The sequence below is a fragment of the Caloenas nicobarica genome, chromosome 20, assembly GCF_036013445.1.
Source record: "Caloenas nicobarica isolate bCalNic1 chromosome 20, bCalNic1.hap1, whole genome shotgun sequence".
NCBI lineage: Eukaryota > Metazoa > Chordata > Aves > Columbiformes > Columbidae > Caloenas > Caloenas nicobarica.
The window spans coordinates 5,686,370-5,708,845 of record NC_088264.1 but is presented as its reverse complement, the minus strand read 5'-3'; the positions used below and the strand labels follow the sequence as shown (position 1 = coordinate 5,708,845).

The window sequence follows — 22,476 nt, the reverse complement described above, 5'->3', positions numbered from 1 at the left end:
GGGTGAGGCAAGCAGAGTCCTTTTCTCGCTGGCTCTCACCCTGACCTGCCGTGTGACTTCGCACTCGTCCCTTCACCTCTTCTGGATGCATTAAAACCCAGCTGGGCCGACTCTCCTGACTCGAGTGGTTTATTCTTCACCTGTAACCTCCACCTCTCTACAAACACCTACACGCTCAGCATCCCACCATACCCAGCCGCAGAGCTCTGCCCCAAAACCAGCCGCATCACAGTACAGAGGAATTAAGGCTGTCCGGAGAACCTCGCAAACATCCTCCTGAAGCAGGCTTGTTTTTCTGTTACAAAGTAATTTGAAATTCTTGGAAGGCAATCAGGAAAGTACAAAGTATTCCAGCTCAGGACAGCCTGGGACTCATTCCTTAGAGGCACAATGGTTGTTTACTCAATCCCTCATACATTAATATCTAAAAATTCATGAGCTCAATTGTAAACAAGAAGTACTGGCTTTAAAGTGTTGTCTATTTAACAATAGTGGTTCCAGCCTGAATGCTAATTTTGTTATCTTTCTTGTAATCTTGCTATCAGAGGGTCAAGATCTTGCAAAATTATGAAAGTATTTCAAGCCCATTTATTTCTGGTTTATGAAATGCATCCCTCTGAAACCCAAGGCCAAAGAACTACTATTTCAAATCAACATGGAAGAGTACAGGCAGGGAGAAGAGCTGTTTGTGCCAGCACTGTCCTCTGGCTCGAGAACAAATGAGGAAAAAGCCGGCCACAGCTACATTTGTGCTGGAAATCTGCAGCAGATTCCTAACAACGGAGAGGGAAAGTCCCCCAAGTCTCCTAAAGGGACAAGTGTACACAAAACAACCCAAACCCAACCTGTTTCCAGGACCTCTGAAACTGCACCCTGACAGCAAGCTGGCGAGCCCAGCTCCCTCTTCCAGAAGGAGCTTTTGGGGATGAGGGTGAAGAGGGTGGACATGGTCCAGAGCTCACTGGAGCTCATCTCCCCTTCCATCTTTGCTAACTGGCACTGCCACAGCCCCTTCTCATGTCAGGTCTGTGCAGCCTCCAGCTCCCCAGCTGGTCCCACTTACAGACCTTTTGGGTCTGATGCTTGCCAGAGGGAGCGAGCTGAGACCGTAGCTGTGGGCTCCAGGAGGTTCACCAGGACGTTTCTGGCCAGGCTGGTGGCATTTCCTGGCTCCTTTACAGTCCTGCATAACCACACCGCTGTTTCAGGCGTTACCACGCCAGGGAACATGGTTTTCACCCAGCCTTCTCATCTCTCCTGAGCAACAGCTCCTTGTTTAAGTAGCGTAAACAAGATGAGATCTATCCCCCTTGCTTGCAGAGTCAGAGCAGATCCGCCAGCTCCAGCCTGATGCCTTCTCTCTCTTCTGCAGGCCTCAGACACCTCCACACAAGCCCTTGCTCCAAGTGGGTGAGGAGAAGCAAGTCTGGGAGTACTTTCATGGGTAATAAGGGCTGTGTGTGAAACCCCAGTGGCTTCTTCTGGGGATAGAACCTCAGGCCATGAAGCAGGAGACTGCACGCTAATCTCAAGGAAGTGGTGCAAGAGGAGGAGGGAGCTTCATGTATCTTTATCTTTGCTGCTGTCAAAGGGCAGTAGCTGAGATTGCAGTCTTCAAAAGCCTCCATGCAAGCAATCTCCTGAGGACACCAATAAGTCTGGAAAAAAATCACCTTCACTCTCTTGATAAAGGTTCCAGTGAACGAATGAACTCCACAGCAGGTTCCCAGGGAGCAATCACCTCTGCTGGCTAGAAATACAGCAGCTTACGTTTGAGTGAAGACTTCAGTTTGCTTGAGCCACAGGTGGCACTTGGAGATGCAGAAACCTGCTCTCCTGTTGGGGTTAACCACTGTCTCAGCTGTAACTTCTGCTCTGCAGAAACCAGCCAGCCAGGCAGGGTTCATGGGGTGGTCACCCAAGTGCTGCCAAATCACTATCCAAGGGCAAGAGCTCTCAAACAACCCCAGATTTCAACCAGGGAAGAAACTGAAGAGGAAACACTCTGCAATTCAATCGCTGTCCCTTCTTGCCCCATAGACAGCAGGACATACCATCTGAGAAAGTCCATAAGCCTTTGATCTTTACTGCTGGCTCTTCAGCTGAAGAGACCTCCACTGAGGAGCAGTCACTACTGCATCAAAACCTGCAGTGCCGCAGCAATGCAAGAGGGAGCATCTGGCTCCTCCAGTGAGCAGCTACTTCCACGGGCATCATGGGACGTTTATCCCTATGTTTGCACACAAATAATCTCATTGGAAGAGCCCAAAGCCTGTCTCCAAACACTGGCCCCCCAGCCCACCTCACCAAGGAGGACACGCTCTGCACCAAACCCATCTGGGACAGCGCTGATGCCACTCAGGCTGATAATATCCTGTTCTGATCAAAAAAAAAAAAAAAACATCCATCCGATTGATTGCTTCAGGTTATGGTGGGAAAGGCTCCTTCTGCTCCCTGCATGGTCGAGGGTACGTCCTGCAGACCGTGGGCAGGGTGGGAGTTCCTCCCCAGCCACCTGCAGTCACCACAGCAGAGCACAAAGCCAAACCGCTTTGACGGCTTCGCCTGCCCAGATCCCTGGATCTCGCCCATCCTGTCGGTCGGTCGGGCAGTCTGCCCCTGTTTGTCTTGGACGACCTTCTGCCAGACCAGAGCTTTCCACAGCACGGCACTTCTGCAGCTGCTGGAGAGCGGATTTCCTGCCGTTCGGTCTAAACTCACCCGTCGTTTTCACCGAGTGCCTCCTGGTTTCCTTCATCGGCCGTGATCTTTCCATCAGGGAGGTGACTCCACCAGCCTGGAGCTCTTTGGCAGGGAGCTGGGGGAGAAGCCTGGTGCTCAGAGAGCTAATGCTGCCGGTCCATGGAGCTGGAAGTGTGGAGAGAACCTTCCCTCAAGCGTAGACATGCAGTGCCCTCTGCCGATCTGACCAAGGGAGATGCAGGACGGAGCAGCATGTGCAAGGCTTGGCAGCTTTGCAAACCTCTGAATGGGCAGCCAAGCCTCCAGCCTCCCTGCTAGCTCTTTGCTGGCAGAGCAGAAACAGGACATTTCCCTCTGCTGATAAATTGCCATTAATCACAGGTCTTGGAGCAGCTGTTTGAGAAGCTGAGCTGGTAGAAGAGGCTCAGGTAGTCCCATCAGCCAACTCCACACTTGCAGGTTATCGCTACCTAAAGAAATCAGGACATCTTAACTACCCTCCGCAGTCCCACCCACCAGGCTTGAACAGTGTGCTCAATGGAGAGGGAGACAGCTGGGCAAGATGGCAGAGCATTTAGGGACGAAGAGCCAGTATAGGGGACAAGATAATATTCCCTTTCCCCTTGAACAGAGGCTCCCTTTCTCAAAAATGTCCTGCTTTATCTTGAAAGGAGGTTGTAGCATGCAGGGTGTTGGTCTCTTCTCCCAGATAACAAGTGACAGGACAAGACGAAATTGCCTCAAGTTGCACCAGGGGAGGTTTAGATTGGATTTCAGGAAAAATTTCTTCCCAGAAAGGGTTGTCAGGCACTGGAACAGGCTGCCCAGGGCAGTGGTGGAGTCACCATTCCTGGAGGTGTTTAAAAGACTCATAGATGAGGTTCTTAGGGACATGGTTTAGCACCAGTGTTGGGTTATAGTTGGACTCCGTGACCTCCTCTTAGAACCAAAATGATTCTATGATTCTGTGAAGTAGTGGAGGGAAGCAGCTGCACGGGGAGGACAGGCTGGTGGTTCAAACTGTCTCGGGGAGCAGAAGAGCCTTACCAGGAACTGCACGGATCATGTGTGAAACAGAGACATTGCCCATACCAGGACCTCAGTGAATTACTGCTCCTGCTACAGAAGCCTTCCTGGGAACACAAAAATAGACGTTAATTAATTAAAGGCCCAGAAAGGTCCCTTGCGATGTTCCTGTACTGTAGGCAAGGTTAGCTGTAGCCCAGTCCACTACCGATGGACTCAGTGGCTGTGAGGAGTGTGAGGTGTGCGAGTGCCTCTGCTGAGCCCCTCTGAACCAGCCTGGGGAACCGCAGAGCAAGGGCAGCCTCCTACTGCAAACTTGGGCAGAAAGAACTTCCCAACTCATTTGGCTGGAGTCGGCAGAACCCTGCGGAGGCCCTGCAGGTGCGATGGACCTGGGTTGCTCCGGTGCAGAGTAGAAGCCCAGAGCTTGGCAGAGCCCCCAGACCAGCCTGGATCCCTGCCATCACGTGGCAGTAAACCTGGAGCTGCTCCTGAAGCAGCACCCAGCCATGGGGCTGGCAGGACAGCCATGGCTCAGGGCAGCTCACACTGGAACAAACCACCTTGTCTTACTTTTCTTCTGACCTGTCAAACCCCCTCCAATTCATCTGAGGATGCAGAACCTCAAATGAGGTTTAAAGACTACAATACAGGCAGCAAAGTCCGCTCCTAGTTAATAAGATTCACTTTAGGAGATAAGGCCTGTTGGTGTACAGAAAATGATAGAGGTTTATAATGCTGACAGCAATCTGACTCCCAGCAGGTTTACGTGGCACAGGCAACGTCCAGCTAGATAGTCATGTCCTGGCCTGAAGCTGGCTCCTTCGCCTGACTGCAAAGACTGCATATTCCTTATCTCTGCAGCAGGGGAAGGTCAGCACTATCCTGCAATGCATCCAAGTTCTGATTGCTGTCCCTTCTCCATTAATTTTTCCGGGACTTCTAGGTGATCAGGACACAAAGCAAGTGGAGAAGGATCTGGCTCAGTTTTGCATGTGATTCCAGGGCAGGGTTTCCTTCCTCCCCATTTCTAGCCAGGGCTTTGCTAGCACTGCCAGTCCCCTGCTCTGGATGCCTGGACCCCTCTCTGCCATCAGTCCCTGCTTGTCACATACCACACTTACCATCCTCTTCGACAGAGAAGACCTCTGCACCTCCACACTGTGCCTGGGTCTCCCTGGTGCTCCTCCAGTTGAGACCAGTGTCTCAGCTAAGGGCTAACCCGAAAAGTCATGTCTTTCCTGTAAACCAAAGCATAATTTCAGAAGGGAGGAGCACATGAAACCACACACAGTATCAACACAGAGGCCAGCTTGAAAACTCAGTGCCCATCTCAGGACCTGGCATTCGGTCTGATTTCTCTCTCACAAGCACCATTTGTGGTGTTTCATAGACAAATCAGCCCAGGACACTTCTCCTTCCCCCAAAAGGCAGCTGCTGCAGCAGAGCCTGGCCACTGTCTAGCACACACCACCACCATGCTTTAGGGAAATGCAAAAAGAAACCAGAACCACACAAAGTCCTAAATGAAGTAATAAGTCTCAGGCCAGGCAGACCTGATGCGTTCTGGCATAAAATTAAGGAGCATCCCAAAACCAGCACCTTCCAAGGCACCCGCATCCTTTAGCACGGAGTCGGGGATACAGCTAAGGGTTGGTGACAGGGGCACCACAAGGACCCATCCCAGTTTCCATGACCCACTTACCCTTTTGCCAAACCTTACCTCTGGCTGCAGCACACTGAGAGTCCATAGCAGGGATTTCTGTATTGCATCTAATCAGGAGATACCCAGCTGGGACAACCGTCACCCGTCTGCACACAGTGTCTTCTTGTTATCTCACACCTGCTGTAAAGCGCTGGCAGGGGAAATGCTGAATCAGGAGCGCTCGGCTAGAAGACATTAATTTGTTTTTTAGCACTGGCAGGGCCCTGTGCCAATTTGGGGCGTTCCTGCTCGGGAAAAGGAGGATGGCCCTGGTAAGCGTGGTTCAGCACCTTGCTCCCCGGGGAACACACTGATCCCAAACCAAGGTGACACGTGCTGGAGCCGGGCAATGGGGAGGCCAAGGGGACCCAAAGCACACCCTTTGACAACACCAAATTATTTCTTAGCACCTTCTGGCCTCTCCTTCACAAGCTCTTTGTTGCGGATGTTACTTGCAGTGGCAGCACCCAGGGGATCGCACCTGCACCCAGGGCTGATGCCAGGCCCTTTTCCTGTGTCACTGATGCAGTCGCCAGCATCTTGTTTGCCCAGGAACGTCAGCAAACCTCACGGCCACTCCTTGGCACCCTGCCCCGAGCAGGCAAACAGCTCCCATTCCCCTGAGCTCAGCAGCCCCGCCTGATAAAGGATGGGATGGAACCGCTCAGAGAAAAAGAGATGAAAATGCTTTCAGCACTGGCTCTCCTCCCATCAGATAGAAAATGCACGGCCGCACAAAGTCCCCGAGGTACAGCTCTGGGACAGCCCCATGGCCCCGGGACGTGGGGCAGTGATAGATGCAGGAACAGTCCAGCTTTCCATCCCACTGGGCTCTGCAGGGCACAAGAGCAGTCCCTGAGTGGCCATCTGGGCCCCCCAGCCGGCTGCACCACAAAAATACCCGCTGCCACCTGCGTGAGGCAGGGAGACAAGGCACAACACCCTGCTGAAGCTCATGTCCCAGGCACACCAAGCCTTTACCTCGCTCGGCTGTAGGAGCAGCTTCACCCCACTACTAAAAATAACAGCTGACCAGCTCCATAGTGTCTCCAGTACCTGTTCACAGGCACACTCCCTGCCTCAGTTTCCCCAGATGTCAAAATCATAACCCCGGCAGCCTGGCAAGTGCCAGTCTGGGCTATTTTACATCTTGGGGCTACTCCAGCTGTGACCGGCTTGCTGCGGGCAGCCTCACAGCAGCCTTTGCCAGGCGGGATGGGACAGCGACAGGTAGAAGGGGGTGTCCCTGCCTGCCCCCTCGCTCAGCTCTCCTGCCTGGATGGCCACAGGGAACAGGGAGCCGAGCCAGCCCCAGGCCAAGGTGCAGCTCTGCCAGGCACCCAATGCTGCCTGAATCTCTCTTCTAAAGAAGCTGGACCCACTGCCAAGGAGGTCACTTTGTCCCCTATCCCCAAGCTGCCAGTACAGCAAGCACCTACCTGCATCCCTGCCTGCCTGCGGTTCTCGCAGGGTGACATTGCCATCTGCTGCCTGCTGATCGGCAGGACATGCCAGCCTGCCTCTGCCACCCAGGCTGGGTCCTCCTCCACCCCAGCTTGCTCAGAACCACCGTGGAGCAAGAGCCTGGCACCGAGCGCTGCCCTGGGCTCTGCTGGCGACTCACCTGCTGTGCGCACACACACCTCCAGCTCCCTCTGCCTTGGGTTCATCATCAGGAAACACAAACATGATATTTTTTTTTAACAGCCATGCTAACAGACACTCACTTATTTTAAACTTTAAAGCACCCACAATACTGTTTCTACAGCCTAAGTCAGAAGGGAGGAGTGGTAATTATCTGCCGTTTGGAAGTTTAACCTTTAGAGAAGGAATTTGGTTTGAGGCTATAGTTGTTAAATGCTTCTAAGCTGATATTTTCTAAGAGGCTGGGCAGTTTATAATTGAGATTACCCACCTGAGACAGGAGATTTCCAGAAGCAGGACTGGGTTTATACATCACCAACACAGACGAAGGCTGACACTTGCCTTGATCTTTGAGAGGGACAGGGTCAGGAAAGATGACATGGTAACACATTGCTGGAGGTCACTGCAGGCAAAAAACCAAAGGAGAAATGCAGATTCCCCTTCCCAATTAATGTATGATGGTGGGGACTACCCCTGAAGCCTGTCTGAAAGTCAACAGGAGGCATCGCATGATAGGACCTCTGCAGGGGTCTAGATGACTTCTTACGTGAACTTACAAACACAGCAGTGCTGCTGTAGGAAACAGAGAACAACATTATTTCTTGCATGAACTAGAGAATGCTGGGCTGGGGGGAGCAGGTACCAGAATTTCTTGCTGGACAATACAAGCTGTGTCCAGCAGACTTTGTGTAATTGCTATTGTTGGAAGTGCAAAGTGGTTAGATGTGAGGGATATCCTTCATAATATATAACCTTTAAGGTATGTAAAATTTATAATATATATCCTTTATCATATGTAACCTTTAAGATACATAACCTTTATCTGGAATAGCGGTAAGGGCTGAGAAGAGCTCTAGCATGAACTAACATAATCATCATTATCAATTCCCGCTTTATATTGGAAGAGCAGTTGGATCCACTGAGGTGAGACCTGCCAAAATACAGAGTGCTTGAGGACCAGCCAAGACCAGCAGGCCCAGAAGGCTGATGGCTCTGCTTTAAATTCCGTGGTAGGATCTGAGACAATCAAGTGCTAAGCAATACACTCCAAAAGAAAAATTATCCAAGATGTGGGTTCCAGCCCCTGGACCAAGGGGGCTTGTTTTGAGGCCAGATGCCATGGCAGAATTTGGAAACAATGAAGGATCTCTAACAGAGCAGGAGCGTCAGTACTAAAATAGTCATAAAGAAAAAATAAAAACCAATTTTAAGGTGTTTTTCCATCACCAAAAAAGAGAAAGTGCTTTTCTGCGTGGGGATGGCTCTGTCTCCTGTTATCGAGAGTGAGCACAAATCTAACGAGTGCATCTGCCACCTCCGCTTTAGGGCTGCAGCGAGTTATCACAAGAGATCCACAACATTCACGCTCCAGGATGCCGAGATTAACCGAGGTGTCTGAGCTCACATCGCTGTCGAGTCCTAAAGGGTGCAGGAATGCACTGTCAAAACCAGCACGGGATCACCCAACAACTGCGGGCTTGGAGACCTGAGGGGAGCTGAGAGCCAGTGTCCCTTGTCCCCGCGGTGTCATAGACAGCCCATCCGGACACACGCTGGCTGCTGGACACGCCACGTATCCATGTGTCCTGGTGTTGGTGTGGCTGTGAGGAAGAGTGTGAATGAGCAAGCCAGGCTTGTTTAAAGAGCAAAATCACCTTCCTCTCCTGTCAGGTCTGGCACTGAGATTTGCTGTGCCCTTGCTAAATGCTGCAGTATTATTTCCTACATTTTCCACCCACGTGGCCTCAGACGCATGGTCTGCCAACTAGCTGCTCCTGGATCCCAGTCTTCCCAGTTGCTGGCACCTGGATACGCAGCTGTGGCACGGACTCCCCAGGAGCTGGCCTTGGACATCCCCAAAAAGCAGGGACATCAGTGTCAGAAGTGTTCAGGACACCTGCTCCACCTGCCTCAGCCTGACAGCCCGTGAGACTGGGGGTCTCCTCAGACAGCCCCAGGGGAGCCCCGCCAGGGTGTCCCCTCCTCTGAGCCTCTAGTTTGGGTTCCCATCTGCCTTTGTGCCTCCGATGGCTCCTCCAATGGGCCTGGCAGCAGTCAGGACAGGGTATTATTTGGGTTCCCTCCCACCATTGCAAGCAATGCGGTATTTATCCCATAATCTAACACAAGCAAGCAGGGAAAATACCAGGCGGATCTCAGATCAGTCCAGGGACTGCAAGGAAAAAGGGAGGACTTCCCCCTGCCCCCCCTGCAAAATGCACTCACCTGCACACTGTAGATATTGTGACATTCTTCTCACATCACCATTTTCTCACCCAGGTTGTACAACTTGATGCTTTCTTAGTATATGGCATCTCATAAGGCTTTTTCTTGGCTGCACCTTCAGCACAGAGTGAGAAACCAGCCTGGGAGAACACATTACTCACACATCCGAGCAGGGAGGACAGTTCATTGTATTTTTCCCTGACAACATTTATCCCCTATTTCAAGATCCTGAAGGAGAGAGCAATATTGATCAAAATTACTGTTTTCTTCTGCAGTATTTATTTTTCCCTTGGGCCTGCCTGCCCTGGGCAGGGATGGAGCTGTGCATGGGGAAGGACCCCTCCAGATACCCCAAAACACTCAGCATGGCTGGAGGGGGACCAGCAATGCCAGGATCACCACAACACTATGCCAGCCCGACACTAATTTAGCAATCTGTGTTAGGGATGGAGCTCCAGCCCTGGTCTCTGCTCTCTTTGTTGCTTGTGAAGGGGCCTCAGCTGGCCCCAGTGATGCTGCTCCTCTCACTCTAATGAGCTGAACCTGCCCCCAACCCCTGCAGATCTCTCCCCATGACTTTATAGAATCACAGAATGGTTTGGGTTGGAGGGGACCTTCAAAGCTCCCCCAGTGCCCCCCCTGCCATGAGCAGGGACGTCTTCACCAGCTCAGGTTGCCCAGAGCCCCATCCAGCCTGGCCTGGGATGTCTCCAGGGATGGCGCATCCACCACCTCTCTGGCCAACCTGGGCCAGTGTTTCACCACCCTCATTGTAAAAAACGGAGAATACGGTTTGAGAAGTCAGTTCATTTATACCACATCCCTGCAATAAATAATGGTTTCAGTCCTCAGGGAAGCAACAGGGCCCTGCTGAAGGAGCCTGCTCACATGTGCTCACAAACACTGTCACTCAGCAGTGACCTCGTGGCCCACTTGGCTCCCACTCCAGAGAAATGGGTTTGCATGTCTCTGGTTTCCTGTGGCCGCCGCAACATCAATTCCTTCGAGTTACTAGATCTAGAGCTGTCTCCAAGACACACACTCTCATTTACTGCGTGCATGTTGTCCAAGAGAGGAAAACCAGAGGAAACGAGCACCCAGGGAGCAGGCAGTGGGATGGCAATGACTTTGTCATGCATCCAACTTGGCAAGTGGGACTGTGCTCCGGACCATCTTCAAGATGGTCCGAGTGCAGCCTGGGGGTAACTGCCCTCTGCCATGAGCTCCCCCAGTTCCTGAAAGCAGGATCATATTCTTGTACTTGCACGTGCAAAGCTCTGATCAGTAGTACAGGATTGAAGGCTACTTCATAGTGTTTTTGTTGAAATATTACCTGTTGCCAGGGCTTTTTGAGATTTAATTTCTGCTAATCCTAAATAAAGAGCCCTCGGCACTGGAATTGCCTACAAAGTGAGTCAGGGGAAAAAGTTTGATTCCGGTGCCAGAGAGGAGACAGAAATCCCCACTGTAAGGAAGGAAAAGCTGAGTAGCGTGTGCAAGACAGGCAGTAAGAGAAGCAGGGAGAAAATATCCCTGCGGGAAAGCTTCTGCACCGGGGAGAGACAGAAACACACACGCTGGACCTGTGGGGAGGGAGAAACTGTTTGCATGGTGGCCAAGGAACAATCAGACAGTGACAAAACCTTCTTCAGGGAAACATCTTCATCCTCGCTGTGTATATGAGTGGCTGAGATGAACGTTGCAAAACACAACCCTTCCCTTTCACACCGAGTACACAGGACACAGTAATTACAGGCAAAATATTTTCACCCCTCGCTCTCCTCCTGGGAGAGCCCCTTTTCAAAGCAGAAGTGCACTGCGTTTCTACAGCAATAAGCTGCTTTTTGAGAGCAAGAACAGGGACTAGACATTTGGGAAAAATGGTTTTTCTCAGCCACCTGATAGCTGAGGCAATTAAAAGAATATTAAACTGACATTTCTAACTTGCAGTGTAAGAGAGATGTGCAGTAGTGAAATAATGAAAAGTTACTGCTGGGAACATCCTGTTCTCGCCCATCTCTTATGAAGAACAAAAGGGCAAGAAGCATTTCTTCCTTTTTTTTTTTTTTTTAATTTCTTTCTTGATAATTAATTGCTAGTTATTGCTGCATCTCCAAATGCCAGAACCCAAGGGTTTTTCAAATGACAGCAGAGATATCCAGGCCCCAGGATGCTCTTCACATGAACCTCATGCTTCTTGACACAACCTCAAGTCACCCTGGCCCTCATCATTACCTCCAGCGTACGCTTCAGCCCATCAACCAAGGGCACCCATCTCTGGCCCTTCCTTCCACCCTTTCTGCTACGCCGGGTTCATTTGCAGCAGGAGACAAACACCACTACAGGAAAATCTCTGATGTTTCCAGAGTCAGAGTATCCCCAGATTTTAGTCTCTCTTATGCATAGTGAAGCTGAGTATATCCTGGGCTGGCATTTAGCACTGAGCTTCTGGAAGGGAGAAGAGGGTTCTGTGGGGTTTTAGGATGAGCATCCCCTTTGCCCATAAGGAGGGATGAAGCCCAGAACCATAGTGGGTATGTGCTGCTCCAGAGTCTGCCCCATCAAAAGCCCTTCAGAAACCTAAAACCATACTGGAACTACCTGCAGAGGGGAGTTTGGAGAAGTTTCATTCACAGATGTAGTGAAGGGTCCAGAGCCATCCCGGCAGAGATATCTGCGTAACAAAAGTACATCATTTCAGAGACAATATAACACATCCCTAAGAAGTGGGATGCTGATCAGTTCCCTCATCTGGAGACTTTTTTGAACAATGAAATTAAAACCACCCATTCATGAGGCCAAGATAATTACTCTCTCATTCACAATCAAGCTGAAGTGTTGCTGCGGACAGTGGTTCAGCGTGATCTGAGCCAAGGACCTCACAGCAAACACCACAGAACCCACAACTGTGAAACACGTGCTCAGCTGTTGTGGAAGGTGCTAAGCTGCCATCACCCACCAACGACATCACATTCAGCTCAAGTTCTGAGACACAGAGCTTGGACTTCATAACTGCGCAGAAATCCAGGGGAATGCAACAGTCATATTTTTTTTTCTCTGTGGAATATGCAAACCAATGGCATAATCTGTGCTTTACATTAAATAGCCTGGTAGTAAATGTAAAGGTACATTATCCCAAAGGTTTACTTTTGCCCTGCTGCACAACTTCCTGTTAAACGGCAGAACGCATTAGAATGAAGTTAGTGAAATTACGGCAGCTGGCAGGGGAAAGGCAGCAAAGCTTTCTGACACAGAAAGGAAATTAGGGCTGCAGCTTAAGGACAAACTGAATATGTGTACCATAGTGGTTAACAGTACATTAAGTGTCATTATTAAGTTTCAAAGTGAAAGAACCCCACTGCCATAACTGAGGCGATACATACCCCTTTGGAAGTTACAGCCTTGGCGTATTTAGCAGGACCCGCCTGAGTCTGCAGGGCTAGTTTCTAAGGATTTTTTCTTTTTTCGCTCACCATTTGAGTCTAAATCAAAGTGAAGATTCTAGCAGACACTTTGGGTAGTACTCAGACACACTACAGAACACGGTTTTGTTATCAGAAGCTTTCTTATGTGAGAAAACATTTAAATGAAGATGACTCCTGTGAAATGAGTAGCAAAAGTGGCTTAAATTTGGTCTTTCTCCTGCTCTTTGAATTTTGTGTTCTTAAACATTTACTACTGTAATACTCAGACAGATTTAGAGTACATGGTTCCATCAGAGACAAAAGTGTATTCAAATCTCTCACCCCAAGAACACACACCATCATAGTGAAAATAAAACTCTTTCCATTATTAACAGACAATCAGCTAATCACACGGAAGTGCATAAGGGATCAGTACTCCCTTGGATAGAAACATTTATGAAATACAGCTGGTAACTGTTGAGTTTATTAAGGAACTGTTATGTGATTTTTTTTTTTAAATAACCAACATGATACTTCCCCTCCAAATTTAAAAAAAAATAATAAATAATGGAAAGAAAAACTCAGCAGAAAGCAAGGAGAGAAGGGATAGAGGGACAACTCTGGATTGTTCTGATTTAGCAAAGACCTGCAACAACAGATCTCCAAAGCCAGTGCCAAAGAGCCATCAGACTCAAGAGGGCAGGGCCAATTTACCCAGTGACCAAGACTGAAGAGAAAAGTCTCAGCCTGTGCATCCCTGCAAAAAGCTCAAGCTGGTGCATCATCAGTTCAGCAAACCAAGACAATGCTAGCACATGTGAGTGATTTCAGTCGTTACAAGCCTCTCATTTCATTACTCAGTGGTAATTAGGTTATTTTTTCATACAAAGCCAGTTTAAAGCCAGCAAGTGCCATCTCTATCAGTATAAGTTCCAGAGATCCTCGCGATGCAGTGTTCCCTGACAGCCACTGCCGGGAAGCAGGTCTGGACTGGGCAGAGCACATGCGGTGCCTTCTCCAGCCCAACCGAGCAGCACTCATTCAGGCAAGAAGCAACCAAGGAGACCACAATCACAAGTAAGCTTCAAAATTAAGATTTGTCCAACTTGTGAGTGCGTTCGTGCCTCCGTAGGGTACCTGACTCAGTGAAGCAATGACCACAGTAACTGCAAGAGTAGGGCTTCTCTCCAGTGTGGATGCGGTGATGGCGCTGGAGCGATGCCAGCCGGGTGAAGGTCCCTCCGCACTCCTCGCAGTAGAAAGGACGTTCCCCAGAGTGAGTCTGCTGGTGTCTTTTCAGCCTGAGCAGCTGGACAAACGCCATGCCACATTCCTGACACTTATAGGGCTTGTCTTGCCGGTGGATCACCTTGTGTTTGGAAAGCAGGTTAGGCTTCTCAAACCCTTTGCCGCACGTTGGACAGGCATAAGGTTTATAGTCGTCTTCCTCAGACTTTTGGTTTTCTGCACAAGGCTGGTCAGTGTACTCAACGGTGTGCTGGTTACGGTGCACTATCGACCAGGGGTTCCTGGCCATGCCGTTTCCCAAGATCACCATGGAGCGCTCGATCTTGTGCACGTTGCGCAGGTGCCTCCAGACATCAGCTGTGCGAATGAAACCCTTGTCACACTCTGGACATTTGTGTGGCCTGTCGCTGGAATGAATGAGCTTGTGCATTCGCAAATTTGCCGCACGGAAGAACTCTTTGGCACAGATGGGACATCGGTATGAGTTTTCCACAAGGTGGGTTCGCTTATGTTCCTGCAGCTCACTCATACCCTGGAAAGGAGAACTGCACTTCTTGCACCAATACGACAAAGCTTCCCCAGAGATGGGCTCCCGGTCTTCACCAAAAACAGCTGCGAGAACAGTGTTTTCATTATCATCACGCAGTCTTCTCTGTGGTTTCTTGGACTGCTCAGAGGAACATCGCTGTGAATTTTTATCTTCACGCTGCAGGTCAGAGTTGGTACTGGAGGAGGCAAATATCCCAGCTGTAGTCTCACCTTGTTTCTGGTAATAGATCTCAGAGGTTTCTTTGTCTTCACAATGCAACTCTGCAGGAAACTCCTGCTTACCTGTAGGTCCAGCAGAGTTACACCAAGGACTGCATGTCTGTGAGTAATTCAAGTCTACCTCCTTCTGGAGGCTAGACGCGTGGCCCACCAGCCTAGTGGTCTTTCTGGAATAATTTGAATGCTTCTCACCTGTGTCACAAATGTTATTCTCAGAGTCCCAGTCCACATTCACATCCATCCTCTGAGGCGCACGCTGTGCTCATCTGCAGCTCATCAATGATGTGTATACCAAGAGCTTCAGGTCTTTCATGGTAAAGTCCATCTCATTCTCAGCTCTCTTCACGGTCCTCCCTAGAAAATAAAATACCTATTTCATCAGTAATTTCTTCTGGTATTAACAGAAGACAAAGTTATGACAGGCAAGATTTTTTCCTGATTAAAAGAATGGGACAGATTACTAGTTATTCAGTAGGAGAAACAGAATCATCTACTATTATGTATCCAGAAAATCAGCATTCAGCATACAAAACACAGACTACATTTAAAGAAGTTAAATCCTCTACCATAATCCAGCCTTCACTACAAATATAAATTGATAAACAATTTCCATTTTAAATTCACCTACAGACAAGAAACCTTCATAACTCTGGGGTGCAAACACTTTAGGTGAAGTCCTACACCACAGCTGCTCCCAACACAGGTCTTTTTCCAAAGATTCATGTTCAATCCTTGTTTTTACCTTGCTAAATACAAACTAGGAGCAGCAGTCACAAGGTGTTTTATTTCAGAGACTAGTTAGGTAACACACTGAGATCCAGAAACTGCATCAGTCAAACAGCCAAAACCAAAAGCAATGTCTAGAGGGGAGGTCTGGAGAGCTTGAGAGCACCTTTAGCCTCCCATCCTGACCAGTGTTATTGTAATTGTCTTGAGGATATTTGGGGTCCCTGTGCCACTACCAGCTAGCACCATGCAAAGAAGATACACGCAAGGAAAGGGATGAAAGAGCTGTCCAGAAAGCTCACTAATCGTCCTCCCAGGCTTCAAAGCACAGCTTGTACTCCCCTCCAGCGCTGATACACTGGAACAGCTTCAAATTCTCTGGGTAAACTCCATTTGCAGACCAGCCTCACCAGCAGAAAATATGAGCATTTGGTCAGAAATACCTGAGACACAAACTTTCATGTGAAGAAGATGCTTTCATTTATGCCCTACCAAAGTGTGGATTCGCAAAAGCTTTTCTAGATTTGTCCCAGCAGCGCCTGTTGATAGCAGCTCCACAGGGAGCTTTCACCCACTTAGTTTAAACTTACATTCAGGTTTAGACTTGCTACTCTAACCTCACAAAGTGCTTTTTTCCCATCCTGATGGATACCTTGGCTGCTTGTCCAACCCCCACGTTCTCCTTCACACCTACTTTTTCCGTATTGTCTTTGCCCCCACTGTTTCTTCACTTCGACTGGTTTTGTTTGGGTAAGACTTCTGGAAATAGGAGCATGTATATCTATACAAACATGTATGTAAAAGTGGATATATTTCTGTATTTACATGTGTACATAAATATAAAGCTTGTCTATTTAGTTTCAGTAGGTTTAAATAATTATAAAGGCACTATAGCAACATGCATTAAGTGAAAGGTCTTCTTCACATCTCAAAAAGCCCAGCTTCATTCAAGACACAAGTTGTGCTTTCTTCTGCTGTGATACAGAAAACAAGCTGAATTAGTCGTCTTCATTACTCACTGCCTGGAACAGAATGGCTCAAGCCATCACACTCCCCCCTCCCCAACGTTGACTATTCCCATTAATTTAATAATTTAATAGAAAGAACACGAACTGTTCCTCACCTCCTGCACGGGGCTGAGCATCTCCAGCAGCACACCGCCGCCTCCCGACCCATGTAACTCATCTGCTAGCGCCTTGGTTGCAGAAAAAAACCAAAACAAAACCAAAAAACTTTTCAAGGGTGTCTGGCGTTGCTCGGTTTAAGAAAACTCGTGGACAAAGGCCCATCTGGTTTCCACAGGGGTGGGAGAGTATTTAAATCCCGCTGTAGAGTTTAAAAGAATAAATAAAAAGAATAAATAAAAAGAAAAAAAAATATTTTTTTTTGTCTCCTCGGCGCAATCGCAGGCAGCACAATGGCCGGGCCTGCAGTGGCCGGCAGTGCCAGCAGCAGGGAGGGATCCACGGAAAACCACCCCCCCGAACCAGCCCCCACTCTGGCAACACCAAGTGGGGCATCGGGGAGACATCCCAGGGGGGTCAAGCGCTGCCCTGCAGCAATTCATAGGGTGGTTTTCATTTTTTCTTCCCTAAATAGCAATAAATGTGCATCTTCCCACGGAAGTTTGGCAGTGACTGGAGTCGCTTTCAGGCTTTGCTTGTCAGGAAGACTCGATCCATATCCCTGACTTCTGTGCTTCACGTCCAACTTTAATATTTCTTCGCCCCAAGTGCCCAGAACCTCTCGATGATCTTCAGTGAAGTCTCTCCAGGGCATTTCACAGCATCACTATTTCATAGTGGAAGTCCTTTGCCCAACACATCTGAGGATCCTATTTGCCTTTTTCAAAACCACAGTACAGAATCTGTAGGTGTTCTCAGGCTCCTTCCCTCCATGCTTTTATCAGCTGATAACCCACCAATATGGAGCAGAAATTCTCACCATTTCTGAAATTTGTCTCATTCTTCCGTAGCTCTGCAGCCCTCCCTCCTGTTCATACTCCCTGCCAGCCCATTTCACTCCTGCATGTCCATTTTTACATTCCCATCATTAAAATAACTGCTCAACACCGGCCATCCAAGGTCCAATCCCCACAGCAGCACCGCTGGGAAACTCCCAACAGCTGCTGTTCAACCAGTGACTCGGTCCCCTCGGCACTCTGCATTTGTCCCTTCATTATCACACAGACCAGTCCTGCGCTTTCTGCAGTCAAAACTACTCTCCAACATCACTGTGCAATCTTGCAGAGGTTGCTCCTGCGTGTAATGCTGCAGCGTGCTGCACACTGGACAGCTAAACAAAACTCTCACTTTTGCAAATGGGCTTCTGCAATTAATACCAAATGCAGAACTGAAATTAAAAATTAACAAGAGCGTGCATTACTAGCAAATTATGCAAATGTAGTATATAAAAACGTCCAACGTTCTGCTTTTTGGTGATCTCACAGATCTCTAAAAATGAACATGAAACCAGAAACTACTCTGCTGGGAGCTGAGGGTGAGGAAAATAAATGTACCAACTCATTTCACACAGAAAAGCAAGCCACTTTTGAGAGCACAGTAAGTGGCAGTTCAGTTTCTTCAGATGAGGCAGTTAAAAAATAAATTAGCAACATTCCTTTAACAACAGCCCTTGAATCCATGAGAAACCCACATGCTGCTTAGGATGGTGAACCTTGCAGAGAAAGAACCGTCATTGCAACTCTCACAAACTACGAAAAAAACCTCAGATCATTTTCATTATTTTTATTATCTTTTTTCTGAATATAAAATTCTCAGATGTTTCTTACTGCACTGCAGCAGCTGGGCAGGGTAAAGGCTTTCTTCAACCTAGCGCCAAGACTCACAAATCACCTACCCCTTCCACCTCCCTTCTGGAGGACAGGGACACAACCCTCCCCTGGGTTCATCAGTTCTCATCAGGAAAACTCCAGTGACATATAAGCACATTTGGCACCAGTATCTCCACAGCCAAGCACACTTGTGTGGGGTGCAGGTGATAAATGGCCATTTTTTAAAAATCCAAATCATGGTTTATTACAACTAATGCATTAAAACATGAGAGGATGTACGGAAAGAAGAGAAGGATGAGTCATTCTGGCCAGTGACACTCCCGCAAAACCAGCCCAGAGAGCGGTGATAATACAGACAACACCACCGTAACTTGGAGATCATGTGTACATGAAAGCTCTAAATTTAACATGTCAACCTTAGAAGCGGAGATGCCCAGGTAAGTCCAGCCAGTCCTGATCATATCCACCAGCTGCACATCTCTGTAGACTTCAACCTGATACAACAGCAGTATTTCCTCCTGCAGCTGCCAAGGAATGGCCTCATGTCAGCAAACAACGGTGTTCCTCACAGGGATTGTGGAAGAAATGGTCAAAGTATCTGCAGATATGGGTTCCAGACCCTCCTCATCCTCCTTCTCCTCAAAAGCATCGATAGGAATGATGCTTTCATCATCTTCAGTTATCCCCTCTTGAGGCTCCTCAGTGTTCGAGGGAAAAGCATTCTGACCATTCATCTTTGCACTACAAGTCAGAGTTGGGGAGTTGGTTGAATTGTGCTTCTGGTAGGAAGTTTCAAAGGTCTCCTCTTCATAGCGCTGCAGTTCTAGATGGATTTTTTGTCGGACTGAATATCTAGCAGGATGTGCCCAGGACTAGAAGGTGACGAGTAATCTTCCTCCATCACCAGCTGCAGACTGACTTTGCAGCCCACCCTTTCTGAGGCTTGTCTGGAACCACCTGAGTGTTCCTCACCTGTGCAACAACCATTGTTAACAGAAACCAAGTCCACCATATAGTGCTTACTTGTTAGCAACTGTGGAGACAGGCAGTGCAAAGTCCTGGGACCTCTCATGGTTGATTTCACGTCAGCTTCCTTGGAAAAGAAACAAAAATTTCATTATCTGCCAGGCAAAGTTAGCATTTAAGGCGTCAGTTTAATTGAGTAGTAATAAATGATGCAGAACACTCCAAATGGTGTCTCCTGGGCTAGATCAAAGACTCTGGGCAACTCTATTCAGTGCATCATGTCTTCTGTTGTTGGTGCAAGATGAGACACAAAAGGGCTCCTATGGCAAGGTAATAAAACCAGTATGTACACACCCCAACACTTAAGACTGACAAAAGTGTCAACACAGTCATAAAATTCATGAGCACAGACCCAAAACCAGCCTCTTGCTTTCAGTAATGAAGAACAGGCCACTTTACTAATGTTTCCCTTTTAACCTAAAATAAAAAATGAATTTTGGTGGTCTTGCCTCATGTACATTAGTCTTCAGACAAATGTACTTAGTTCTATCAAGTTCCAGATATTTTAATTTTTCCTCCTAATACCAAGCTATTTGGAAGGTACTCTGCCTGCTATTTCATCTGTTGTATTTATGAACACATTTCATTAAATTCTGCATTCTAAGCCTTTCCCATCAGCCTTTCCCATATAGCACACACAAAAAAACCAGGCTGTAATCCTCAAGTGGAAGGAAGCAAAAAAATAAGTGAAACACCTATCTTTTACAATATATGATCCCTATTAAAATTACATTATTGGTGCTTTGCACTTGTCCTACATTTATATTCCCAACACATGTATACGGATCCCAAATCCTTCTTTTTCTTTATGCTACCTCAATTTTGTGTTTTAAGTGCGAAGAGCCTGTCAGATCAGTATCTGTAATCTATTTGTCAGTTAGATCTGCTTTGGAGTAATTTTTAATTTTTTTTTTTTAAAAGGATTAGACTCTACACTCATATTTCTGTCCAATTCGCTAAAAAGTGCAAACTTACTTGCCGTCCATCGAACTCTGAGCAGCTCTACTTCACTGGCATAAGTTTGTGCAAAATCCTTTTCCTTTGGAGACCATTTTTAAGTGCCTTAATCGGCTTTTCCCAGTACCTTCCCCTTCTATCAAAGGCAAAGCTTAGACTCTGGGGTTTTAATTTCTTTTTAAGAGGTGGCATTCCTGTTTAAATAAACCATAGCATGGTCTTTTTGTTATTAGTCTGAACAACACTGGCTGATCAAGTCACGGCTCCCCCTCTGAAGGAGTTGAAGTTTTAAGCTCCCGCAATGGGAGCTTAACGTATTTTATGAAGGGTTTAAAAATCATATCCCATCAAATTTGAATTTTTACTGGCCACATAGGTTTCTCGCCCAGCTACTTTGTTTTAAGACTGTCACAAACACATTAAATACGCAAGAGCTTTAGAATCTTTTACATAAAACAACAAGAAAAGAACAAGTTTTCTTCTAAGTAGGAGCTAAATTCAGCACAACTTAACTGATATTTGGTTGAAGCTTGGACTTTTAACTCCCCAGGGGAAGGATGGGCTGTCTTTAGCGCACTGAACCCTGGTAAAAGTCTAACAACAGCTGTTTGGAGTTAGAGATACTCATTTTGCAAGAACGCCACCAGAGCTGATCGTACCCCACGCTACACTCACAGCGAGGGAGAGCGAGCAGCCAGCACTCCAGCAGTACCCTGCTGAGACAGTGATCAAAACAGAGTTCAGGATCTCTGATGCTGTTCTCTCTCAGATCACCTGGAGCAGGGAATCGTTCCACTGCCTCTGGCCAGCTCCAGCCTGTTAGCATAACACGCTTTTTCCTGTGAGGCTTGCCAGGATCTTCAAGGTCTTTGGGTCCCAGTCAACTGGCATCTCACAAACAACGCATTCGGAAGAAAGAATACACTGAGAAAACGACCCATAACCACAGCCAAAGTCAGATACAGCTAGAAAATCTAGAGTCAAGCTGTAAAGAACATGAAACAATTAAAAGGAAGAAAGAAACTAAGCAAGGACTACAAGAAGCAGGCTACTTGAATAATAACTTTGTGGCATGCTTTAGTTTCTCAAACTTTCTTTTACACATTTTGATCTAGATGGCCAGCAAATTTCTATGCAAAACTACTGTTTGATTTCGCAAACACCCCCAGCCCAACTCTGACTGCTCAATTCGAGTGCTGGACGTGCAAGACCGTAAAGAAGCCTGCAAAGCAACAAGGTGACCCTTCTGGTGCAGGTCAGAAGGTGCGTATGCAAGAACATCCATTCCCTATTGCCTCCTGCAAAGGCTGGCCACGGTTTTAGACGTGTATTTGTCAAATGCACATGTTCCTGATAGGTGCTTAGTTCTGAAATGCCACAGAATGCACAAACAAGCTTGTTAGAGAAGAAACTCGTAACTGCTGAACAGTTATCACAATAACCCTTGGTCTGTACTTACTTGTTTTTATTGTAACTCTTGGTTGAGTCAGAGAAGCAGTTGATAATCTATGCAAATAACCATTCAGCATAAAGGACTTTTACTGCAGTACCTCATTAGGTGTAAGGGGGATGTTTCCAGGGGTGCCCCAGGAAAACATACACCCTCTGCAAGCTTTTGATTAAAAAGGAAACCGAGCGAGCGGGTCTGACTGAAACACGGCACGACACCCGAGACACCACAAAGCCCCCTGAGGGGAGCTCCCCGGCCCCTTCGCCCCTCTCTCCTCCCAGGGCAGAAGGGCGACGGCCATGAGGGAGCTCACACCGCCCGCGGCCCGGCCCTCCCCGCAGCGGCCCCCGCCGCCCGCACCCCCTCACCGTGAGCGGCGGGGCCGGGCCATGGGCTGCCCCCCGCGGCGGTCCCGGCCCCGCAAGCGGAGCAGCGGCGGCCGCCGCGTTCCCCCCGCGCCGGGCGAGGGCAGCGGCGCTCAGGGCCCGGCCCCGCCGGCTGCCGCCATGTTGCGCCGGGACCCTCCGCGGGGAGGAGGGAGACAAACCGCCCCGGCTGATGACGCAACATAGCCCCGCCTCCACCTGACGGACAGCTCCTGCCGCCAATCGGCGGCCGCAGCTCGGCTGTCGGGCGGCGCTTGCGTCATCAGCGGGGGCGGTTTGTTCGTGCTCAAAGCCCCGGTGACTGGCAGAGCGGGGGAGTGGCGCTTGTCACACCCTCAGTGACACACAGACCAGAGACCAGCCCCTGTGACACCCCCAGTGTGACCGACGCTGTCAGGGACCAGCCTTGTCAC

General features: G+C 48.5%; 1 protein-coding gene across 26 annotated transcripts in view; it reads right to left on the bottom strand.

Moving 5' to 3' along the window:
- The window catches only part of ZNF648 (zinc finger protein 648), a 43,615-nt gene extending 21,419 nt beyond the window's left edge, over positions 1-22,196 (bottom strand). For 13 of the 26 annotated variants that reach the window (XR_010607336.1, XR_010607337.1, XR_010607338.1 and 10 more), the window contains exons 1-10: positions 22,046-22,196; positions 19,268-19,337; positions 16,574-16,776; positions 13,846-15,078; positions 11,906-11,978; positions 9,305-9,532; positions 7,350-7,481; positions 5,453-5,619; positions 4,854-4,970; positions 3,751-3,836 (exon numbers count right to left, since the gene is read on the bottom strand). Coding sequence is in view for 11 of the 26 variants with exons in the window: in XM_065649174.1 (XP_065505246.1) it covers positions 13,799-14,965 (1,167 nt within the window). In the remaining 15 variants the exon portion in view is untranslated. The other 13 variants (XR_010607331.1, XR_010607334.1, XM_065649174.1 and 10 more) reach the window with 13 other exon arrangements.
- Between the last annotated feature and the right edge of the window lie 280 nt (positions 22,197-22,476).